This window comes from Peromyscus leucopus, unplaced genomic scaffold (assembly GCF_004664715.2).
Source record: "Peromyscus leucopus breed LL Stock unplaced genomic scaffold, UCI_PerLeu_2.1 scaffold_32, whole genome shotgun sequence".
Taxonomy (NCBI): domain Eukaryota; kingdom Metazoa; phylum Chordata; class Mammalia; order Rodentia; family Cricetidae; genus Peromyscus; species Peromyscus leucopus.
Window position 1 is genome coordinate 73,421 of NW_023505200.1, and position 11,006 is coordinate 84,426.

The 11,006-nt window shown below is 45.0% G+C and overlaps 1 protein-coding gene across 1 annotated transcript; it reads left to right on the plus strand.

Annotated features, from left to right (window-relative positions):
• Positions 1–414: 414 nt before the first annotated feature.
• On the plus strand, positions 415–10,806 carry LOC114705825 (cytochrome c oxidase assembly protein COX18, mitochondrial). Its single transcript, XM_028887972.2, is given in 8 exon segments — positions 415–585; positions 588–812; positions 2,125–2,225; positions 5,105–5,268; positions 5,650–5,774; positions 7,364–7,471; positions 10,470–10,507; positions 10,509–10,806. Coding segments are annotated over 8 exon segments (996 nt in total). The 5' UTR covers positions 415–483; the 3' UTR covers positions 10,642–10,806.
• Positions 10,807–11,006: the final 200 nt, after the last annotated feature.

Consider the following 11,006-nt stretch of genomic DNA (forward strand, 5'->3'; position numbering starts at 1 on the left):
GTCTCGAAAAACCAAAAAAAAAAGAATTAAATCTTGTATCGGGTAGAATTACCCCTAGGGGATAAAGGACGCAGACTAACACTCTGCACAAACCAGAAATACTCGTTACTCTCAAAGTAGGTGTTTCTACGCGTGCCCTCAGCGGAAGCAGGCGGGTCACAAAAAGGTTCACAAGTGACCATCCTCTTCGGTTGGAAACCGAAACTCCACCACTCGGCGGTTTGCTTGCCCGCCTACCCTGCGGTTCCGGTTCGAGGCTTGGAGCTCCACCCTAGCAAGGGAAGGAATCCCGTGAGTGCCGCCAGCCCCAGTGCCGCGTGGAGAGGCGGGGCTTGGTGGCGTCATCTCTAGCGCGACGCCTGACGTCACCGCCTTGGCTGGGAGGGTCAGGTGTGGCCGCGGGCCGGCGCATGCGTACTTCTTCCTGACGCGCGCGGCGCTCCCCGGGCCGTCCTTGTAGCCCAGGCTCGCAGTGGTGTCGCCATGCTGTGCTGCCCGGGTGCCGGGTGGTTCCGGACACTGCCCGCCTTGCGGCTCCGGGCACGAGGACTGCAGCCGGGCTGGAGTAGCCCGCGGCTCCCGGCCCCCCTCCGGTATGGGCGGCCGCGTCGGTGTCGGCGGCCGCTGCTCCGGCTGGATGGTACGAGGCCCTGGCCGCGTCGGCGCCCGTACGTGCGGCGGAGGAAGTGCTGCTCGGCTCGCAGGCCGCCACAGGACTCCCCTGGTGGGGCAGCATCTTGCTCAGCACCGTGGCCCTGCGCGGGGCCGTCACGTTGCCCCTGGCCGCCTATCAGCACTACATCCTGGCTAAGGTGAGGGCCGTCGGTCCCCTTGCTGCCTTCCTGCTAGCGTTAACCATCGAGGCTACTGCTTCGCTAAAATAGTTAGTATTGCATATGTTAAATGATGGTTGGTGACTCGAGTACCTTCCAGTTCATCCGACCTACCAGGTCTATATTTGAAATACAAGTGCTTCCTGTATTTTTGATTGGGACCAGTTTGCAGAAGGAAGGGCACGGCGGAACCTGTAAAATTAGGAACGTAAACGTTCTAACAGAGTGTCTGCAGCATTATTTGTCCCTAACTATCCTTCCTGCTCTTTATCATTAGAAAGGATTCACCAAGTTAGCAATTTGCAGACTTGGATTGTCACTCTGGACCTACAATCTACGACCCTGTGTCTGATGAGTTGTAACCTTGACTTGGCTTCACTTTTTTTTTTTTTTAAATGCGGAATCGGTATAGAATTCTCTTTCCTTTCCTTGGCTGCTTTGTGGTGTGAGATGAAATCAGCATGAGTTACTTTGAGAGGGTGAAATTTCACAGAAGATTGCCAGGAAAGGAAGCTGCAGTAGCACTGAGGCAGGAAGTATAGTCGCAGCGGGAATCCTTGGGATTTTAACTTCACGAGTGATGTCTTCTCTACTACTGGCTTGTCTAAGGCTGGAACAGTAAAATCTGGGATGCAGTTTTCATCTACTTCTCAAAATCCTATGAAGCAGGTGCCATTTCAGAAGTTATGCACAGCCAGAAATAGAAAACGTCACCAAGCACCCCTTAACCAAGAAGTTGCGGTTTGCGCAAATCAGTTTGGTTGACCAGAGTTAGGTGTACAAACTGGAATTTAAGTTTGTGACTAAAGATTTTTAAGCAATCTAATAGTATCTTCTGCTTAAAATTTTTCTGATTGCAAATGTGATCAGGATACAACACTTTGTTAATAGTTTAGGGGACAGAGACTATATGAGTTCCATTGATTGTGCTGCTATGGTGTGACACTGACCCCGTGCAGGATGGGGGAGGAACAGGAATACTTCCAGGTTAGAGTCCATTATGGAGGGATAACAGGATGGGAACTGAAGCAGAAACCGTGGTGGAAAACTGCTTTCTGGCTTTTCTGTATAGCCCACATGCCAGCGATAGTGGCCCACGGTGGACTGCGTTCTTAGATGTCAAGTAGCAATCAAAAAACACCCCATAAGCTAGGCTAGTCTGATGGATGAAATTTCTTTGAGCTTTAATCTTCTCCCTCAGATGTGCAAGTTGACAACTGAAGCTAACTATAGTAGTCGTTACCAATAAAGATCTTTATGTGCTCATAAAAACAACTTTTTCTTCAGTTAGGTGGAAAACTTGCAACCAGAAATAAAAGACATCGCCAAGCGCCTTAACCAGGAAGTTGCAGTTTGTGCACATCGGTTTGGTTGGTCCAAGAGACTTGCCAGGTATGCAGTTTTATGCCTGTAATCATGAAGTACATGAATACAGGTTCAGATAGTCGCTTGATTGATTCATTCATATTAATAAGTCACTGTGAAGCATGGTTGTTTTATGTATTGGAATGAAAGCACATAAATGAAGAAAGAGACTTTACCCTAACTCTTGAGGAGCTGAATGGCCCTCCATCTCAGCCTCCCAGAACTTGAACTCCTCATCCTTCCCTGCCCTCCCCATCCCCGGAAATGCTTGTATTACAGATGTGTGCTGCCACATCTGGCTTCTATTCTGTAGGACCCACTGAAAGAGAGCCATGATCAGATAAAGATGGAGGTGAATTCAATACTGTATTAATTTGATGTAAGTCGTATGAGTTACGCTATGCATGTTAGTAGTTACAAAATTGCTGTATGGTCCTGTCCTGTCCCATATTGTCCATCTGTATCCCTCCAACCTTGCCTGTTTTGATTCTTGTGAAATTGTTTGTGTAGTTGAGGCTAAGCCTTGCACTAGCAGTTACCTGCCTTTCAGATGGTATCACTATAGTAATGTGCCACCATGCCTGGCAAACTGTATTTAATATGAGCTCTGTCATAAAACTTGACATTAGAAGAGTTGGCTCACCATTAAGAGCATTTGTTTTTAAATCCAAGACAGAGTTTCTCTTTGTAGCCCTGGCTGTCCCAGAACTCACTATGTAGACCAGGCTGCCTCAAACTCAGAGATCTGCCTGCCTCTGCCTGCTCAGTGCTGGGATTAAGGTATTCACCACTATCCCTGGCTTAAAGAACACTTACTACTTTTATTACTATGTAGACCAGGCTGAACTTGAGCTTGTTAAGATCTGCAAGCCTCTGCCTCCTGAACACTCGGATTCCAGCACTCACATGGTGGCTCACCACTGTCAGTAGTTTTGGTGCCTGTCCTGGATCTCCCTCTCATTACTTTGTAGACCAGGCTGTCCTCGAACTCACAGAGATCCGCCTGGCTCTGCCTCCCGAGTGCTGGGATTAAAGGCGTGCGCCACCACCACCTGGCACTACCACCCTCTTCTAACCTCAGGACACAGGTGTGCATGTGGTACATTTAAATACGTGCAAGCAAAGCATCATACATAAAACAATAAGATAAATTTGTTTTTGTTTTTGTTTTTTTGAGACAGGGTCTCTCTGTGTAGCTTTGGTGCCTGTCCTGGAACTTATTTATAGACCAGGCTGGCCTCGAACTCATAGAGATCCACCTGCCTCTGCCTCCAGAGTGCTGAGACTAAAGGCTTGCACCACCACTGCCTAGCTGATAATCTCTTAACAATACAGAAAACTTAAATTTAGAGAAACCTTGTAGCCAGACTGATGAGGCAAGCCTTTAATCTCAGCACTGTGGAGCAGAGCAGGTATATCTCTTGAGTTAAAGGCCAGCCTGTTTACATGAGTTCCAGGCCATCCAGGCTGTAGACCGAGACCCTGTCTCAGAAAGAGAGGAAGTATATGTATTAATGCATGAAACAAAGTTTTATTTGTTAAATGTAGATAAACCGAAGCCTGTAGTAGTTTTGATATTTAATTAAAAGGAAGATGAGTGCTAAGCCGTGGGCCAGAAGGACAGGTGAATAGCTGTTCATCTGGCTTGTAGAGGGCTTGTGAGGTAAGATTTTCGTTCGTTACCTGTTCCTGGTGCCACGGCCTAGAAATTTTTGTTTCAGATGGTCGTTCACAAACAGTGTGCTGATGTGGAGCTCTATTTTGTTGGACCACTAAAATTTTTGTGCAGGTATGCTAAAATAAAGTACAGGAATTTAAGGAGTGTAGCTGTTAAGACAAAAAAATAAAATACAGCAATTAAGAAAAGGCTACCTTATACTAACTGTGATATAAGAGATTAAAGACACCTGAGCAAGGTTAGTGTACACAGAGGCTTAATTGAAGGCCAGCCTTAATGCTCTTTGTCTCAGATATAAGATAATAATTGTCTCTCAAGATCATGGTCTAGAAAGTAAGACTTATAGAAAGAAGGATGGTCAGTGTTGCACAGCCTGTAATCCTGGTACTTGAGGTGGAGAGGGGAGAGCCTCAAAGTTACCAGAATACCAAGTTTAAGTCAGGTTGGACCTGAGGCCATGTCTCAAAAACAAAAAAGTACTGAGCTGGATGGTGATGAGTGTATTAATCCACAGCAGCGAGTGAGGCACATATCAGACATGCAGTTATTTTATGACATGGTATCAGTTAATGAAAAAAGAAAATCAGAGAGAACAGATTAACATAACTTGTTGGAAGTAGATACTTGAGGGTCAAACTCTATCTTGCACTGGATACAGAGTTAGTTTAAAATAGATTTTTAGCTTGTAATTGTTGCTAGTTATGTGTGTGTAATACTTATGTTGGTCTTGTGTTGCAATCCCACTCTCCATTTTGGGTTTGTTTAATTTGAGACAGGAGTTCACGAAGTAGCACAGGATTTCCCGTGCTACTTCACTTTGTACTGGCTGGCTATCAAGCTTTCATTCCAAACTCCATCCCCAAATGCTGATGGTGGGTATGTGCTCCCTCAGCTGGTAAATTTTTCACCTTTAAAATCTTAATTGGCAGGGTTAGAGAGATGATGGTGTGTAACATGTATCGTGCAGGCACACATAAATCAGAGAATGATAATAAAATGTTTTTAAAAATCTTATTGGCCAGAGATCATTAGAGGCTAAAGTTGTGGTCTGACAGAGTCTTTAGTAAAAGGCTGTGTGCCTTCTGTTTAGTGGCTGTCCCTTAACTGCTTATGATAGTTGAAACCCCTGTTCAGCCCTCCAGCATCCCTACAGAAGGGGTCTGTGTGCCGTAGGGTGAAGCTCTTGCTAGTGGTCAGATGATGTTTTCTCTTTCTTCCCTTACCTTAGGCTCACGTATCTAAAGAATATGCGGAGGCTTGTTTCAGAGCTGTATGTTCGTGACAACTGCCATCCTTTCAAAGCCACTGTGTTAGTCTGGGTCCAGCTTCCAATGTGGATCTTCATATCCGTTGCCCTCCGGAACTTCAGCACAGGGGCAGCACATTCAGAAGGTAACTATTACAGAAATCTTCATCTCTCAAATTCTTTAATGCTGTATTCCAATAGAAAAAATAATTCTGGTTTTTATTTATTTATTTACACTCATGATATTCATTAATTACATTCATGATATTAATAATTCTAGTTTTCATAACTACCATTTACCTTCTGCCTTACATTACAGAGTTTAGACTCTTAAGCATAAACAGTCAGCAGTACCTTGAGAAAATGAAAAAATACCTTGAGAAAAATTGCAGCTATCAATAGCTTGAATAAGCATTGATGGTCTTCAGGGTGAGGGGCTTGTTGGGAGTTGTTGGGCTGCTTGTGTTTGTGTGCTTCTCTATCTGCTGTCCTCAGGAATCTGTTGTTCTGTGTTTAAACTGTTTCAGCGGGTGTTTCTATTCAGGAACAGCTGGCTGCTGGCGGGGCCCTGTGGTTTCCTGACCTCACTGCAGTGGACTCCACCTGGATCCTGCCTGTCTCCGTTGGTGTCGTCAATTTACTGATAGTCGAGGTCAGTGGTTTACATGGGGGTTGTTGACCACTTACGGCCTTGGGGCTGCTGCTGCTGCTGCTGCTCTTCTTACGTCATATCAGCCCATGACCTGGGCCAGGTCCTTTGTGTCTCTAGGTGGCAGAGTCTTTATTATTAAAGGAAGAAGAGCACTAAGCCAGGCACGGTTGCCCATGACTAGTCCTAGCACTCAGGACGCAGAGGCAGGAGAATCACAAACTCAAAGCCATCCTAAGCTATCTAACAAGACCATCTCAGAAAACCAGGCAAAACAAAAAGAACCGTACCTAAAGCTGGGTGTGCTGGCACTCCTTTAATCTCTGCAAGCTCAAGATCAGCTTGGTCTACACAGTGAGTTCTAGGACAGCCAGGGGTACATGGTTGAGAGAACCAGTCACAAAAAGAGAGAGAGAAAAAAAAAAATTTAAGATGCTTGGCCAGTCTGGTTTTAATCCACAATGGGGTTTTTGTGAATTATTGGTAGAGAACCATAAGTAACTTACTGCCATTCTCTTAATAAATGGCTTAGTATAGTCATTTGAATTTTTGATGAGATAATGTAAAGAAACACGTACATGAAAAATAGGGTTTTTCAGTTGCCTCCTCTGTTACCCATAGTGCTTCACTCAGCAGTACACAGAGAGCATGCTTGCAGTTTTGTACAGAGCTCAGACTTTGAGGTGAAAACTTACAAACCTCACATCAAATGAGCGCTGTCTGGGAATTCTAATGTACATCTTGTTGTAGCAGACACCGCCTGTTTTCTTAATGCCTTGGAGCTGGGAATGTAGTTCAGTTGGTGGGATGCTTGCCTAGTGTTTATGAAGCCCGGGGACCTCTGCCCCAGCCTTGGATGCACTGGACATAGTGGGGCCTGGCTGTAAGAGGAATCAGAAGTTCGAGGTCATTTTCAACTCCACAGCAAGTTCTGTGCTACCCTAGGATATGTGTGCCCCTGTTTAAAACAGAAAAGATGGGGCTGGAGAGATAGCTTGGTGGCTAGCAACATCAGGGTTGCTCTTTGCAGGCACAGCTCCCTGCTTCACACGCACACACACACACACACACACACACACACACACACACACACACAGCCTCCCTGTTCCTAGCCTTGGAGCTAGATGATGAGTTACCTAAGTTCACTGGTGTTGAAATTGGTGTGTTAAGTGCTGGATATGGAGGCCATGGCCTTGTACACACAAGATCAAGTGCTCTGCCATTGAGCCACAGTGCCAGTCCTTTAAGGTATTGGTGGAAGCTGGCCACAAATCAGCTTTTAGCAAGGTGTGGGTTCTAATCCCAGCAGAAGCTGTCCTAATCTACAGAGTATAATGTTCCAGGCCGGTCGGGCTACATAGTGTAACCCTATCTTTAAAAAAAAAATATTGTTTTGGTTTTGTTTGTTTTGAGACAGTGTCTCATGTAGCCTACCTTACAAATCTAAAAGCCGAAGATGACCTTGAGTTGCTCTTCCAGTGCAAACACTAGGATTTTAAGAGTGCCACAAAGCCTGGGCTTCAGCTTGTGTTTTAAAGTTCATCTGATTGAATGTGCATTTTAGTAATTATGGCTTTTGTGTTCTTCTTCAGATTTTCGCTCTGCAAAAACTTGGAATGTCTCGGTTTCAAATGTATGTTACACACTTTGTCCGCGCTGTGTCCGTCTTGATGATCCCGATTGCCGCAACAGTACCTTCTGTGAGTAGTAGTAGCCTTGCATGTGGCCGGTGCTCAGCTTCCACAGCCTGGCATTCTGCTGCTTTCAGGCTCCTTCTGCCCGCTGTCCTGGCTGTTGAGAATGCTTGTGCTTGAGCATTTTCCCTGGGTTGATTGATCAGTCTTTCTCCTGCATGTGCCCAGCTCTCTCCTGAGGCTCCTTACTCTCCTTCTGTATTTTAGTCTGACGGAGCACCTTGAATACTCTAGTACTTACCTATTTGACTAGCTAGTCTAGTGAACAACTTCCGTATTCACGAGTACTACTTAACCCTGTGCTGTGAGTTTGGTTCACTTATCCCTGTTGATACCTAAGTAAGCTTTGTAAGAAATGAAAGAACAAACAATTGTTACAATTACTTCAGTCCTTTGTATATTTTCCACAGATAACTTTAGAAGTTGTCAAGAGCTGTGTTACGTACATCTTTACTCAGCCAACATGAAGCCATTAAGTAGAATTCAGTTGCCACTAGTTAAGGTTAGATGAGCAGTTACAAAGCTCTCACTATTCTTAGGATCTGAGGCAGTTGGTACAAAAGTGAAGGTCTAAGCTCGTACTTGGGTGAATGTCTTTTACCTGTTCAAGATAAGTTTCTGCATCTCTGAAGTAGACCTGATGTCTGAGAGCATGAAATGGTATGTATTATAGTACTTTCCCGTGTGTGGGGGAGTATTGCTGTAAGACACCGTGTGACCACAGCAGTACAGTGGAAGAAACCTCCATGAAATAAGAGCAGTGTGATGTCAAGGATTGGGCTTAGTTAGTAACAAATCTGAGAAGGTGTATTACAGACCCAAGCTTACCTCCAACAGGGAGTCCAGACGGGTCCAGTTTAGGGACAATGTGCCAACTCCCTGAAGACAGCTGTGCTGTCTTTTTGCATTGTCACACACAGCCTCTGTATTTTCCTCATGGCCACAGTGGTAATGATGCTGCCGGAGCAGGTTACACTGCAGAAATGTAGAGGGTGCTTCAAGTGCACATGGTCTTTAAGGACCATTGCTAGGGGTCCCACCAATAAATGTGCTTGTGTCTTACATATTTGGTCACATCTAGCAGTTTCAGTATCTAGAAGTATGTACAGTGTTTTTTTAGATAACAGTATAGACAGGCAGATTTTTCTGTCCTACCAACCAGCTCCCAAATCACAACATGGAGACTTTTTTACTATTTATAAAAGCTCGACCGATAGCTTAGGCTTGTTTCTAGTTAGCTCTTATAACTTAAATTAGCCCATTTCTTTTCGTCTATGTTCTTTCATGTGGCTCTGTTACCTTTCCTTTGTATTGCCCATGCTGCTTCCTCTGTGTCTGACTGACATCCTTCTTCCCAGTGTTTTCTCTGCCTCAAAAATCCTGCCTAGCTATTGACTGTTTAGCTTTTTTATTAAACCAATCACAGTGACATATTTCACACAATGTAAAGGACTATTCCACAGCAAGTATACCCAGCTAAAAATTAGGATTGTTCCCTAGCAAGGAAAGGAATTGTTATGTAGATGGTATCTTATGGTTCTGTCTGTATGCATTGTAAGAAGTGTGGTAAGATAAAAGATTTCAAAATCCTTGTGTAAGCGTAGGGTGCTACATGTCGTTCATCGCAGCTACTCAGGAAGCTGAACAGAAAGATCCCATGACCTGGATGCACCAGCCTGATACTCAGGCACCCTGATTTTATGCCAGGCACTTGCACGTGTCAGGGTGTACATGTGAAGTCACAGGACAGCCTCCTAGAGTCAGTTCTCCTTCCACCATGTGGGTTCCAGGGATTCAACCCATGCCATCTGGTTTGGTGGCCAGCACCGTTACCAGCTGGCCCATCTTGCCAGCACGAGGCACTCTTAATGAGTAAGGCACTGTTACAATCTTTCATTTTAATGGGCCGGACTGTGGTGGTGCACACCTTTAATCCCAGCACTTGGGGAGACAGAGGCAGGAGGATCTCTGAGTTTGAGGTCAGCCTGGTCTATAGAGTGAATTCTAGAACAACCATGGCTGCAGTGAGAAACTCTGTCTTGAAAACAAACAAAACAACAACAACAAAACAATCTCCTGCTTTAGTGATGAGGAGCCTGAAGTATGGGAAGTTAAAGCTGGTTCTGTGCTGTGAACTACTCAGGTACTCTCGATCCATTCCAGGTAGATCAGCTGTTGTTTGTAGCTGCTGCCTAATCTGCCTTTGATGTCTGCCATTCTTCTGTCCTTGAGGTCTCACTGTAAACAACTGCAGAGACTCACTGTGGGTCGCATACTTGGCTTAACCATTCTGTACAAATGCTCTCATAAGCCCTCTAAGGTGGGTACAGTTTCTGTCCCGTTTTACAGATAGGAAACTGAAGCAAGAGAAATAACCAATACAAAGCCAAATAATAGTGGACAGGATTCAGACCTGGAGATCTTCATCTCAGGCAGGACTCACCAGCCACATGGTTTTGCTTCTGAGACCTGACTGCTTTCTAATGCCCATGCAAAGCTTGAGACACATGTATGTGTAGGAAACACACGTATGTACAGAAAGGTTGCAGGGCTTAGTTTACAGCACCAGCCTCGGCTGCATCACAAAAGAAAATTGATAATAAGCTGGCTCTGAAGATAAGAAATGCATCCTAAATGATGGGGAGAAAAGAGTTACTGGGGAATCATGAAAGACTGACGAATAAAAGGAGAATGAGGTCTAGTAAGGTTGCCATGGGAAGGCACCACCTCCCCAGGCTCCCACCATCCATCTGTACAATCAACCTGTCAGCACCTGTGGCGGGAACAAACTCCTACTAGTCAAAGAAGGGAGGGTGCTTTCCTGGCCCTGCTGGTACCTGCCGTCTGTCACGTCTGCTGTGTAATGCCTCGCTCTGCTTTCTGGTCTTCTCCGCCTTTCTTGCCTGTCTCATAGCCTGCTCAGAATGCCGGTGTTTTTTACTGACCGCTTGTGCGAACGTTGCATATACAGGAGCAGATGCTAACTGTCATACACTCTCTCTAGTCTCTCGTTCTCTACTGGCTGTGCTCCAGCTTCATGGGCCTCCCAGAATCTGCTGCTGCGCTCCCCAGGATTCCGCCAGCTTTGCCGGATACCACCAACCAAGTCGGATTCAGAGACCCCTTACAAAGACCTCTCCGCCGCCTTTTATGCCAAGTTCCTTTCAAGAAAGTGACGACAGTACGCTTCAGTAACTTTGAAATTATTAGAAACGTCATTGTCAGTTTCATGTATTGAATTTAGAAGACTAGGGTAGCATTTAAATTGCCTTTAACTATCATGAAGCCCTGTGGGAAAGATGTAATTCAGATGTATTAGACAATAATAGTTAAAGCTTTTGCGTGTTTAGAAATAAATGTTCAATTGTAAAGTGTAAAAGATAAGCCCGGATGCCTGACCTTGTTCATAAAATCATACTTTGCTGAGAACAGGCTTAGATCCTGTGTGATCTGTGCCTGACGGTCCACACAATAAAGTTTTGTAAATTAAAGGCTCTGGTGAGATAATTCCTTTAAAAAAAGACTTTATATAAATTGTATG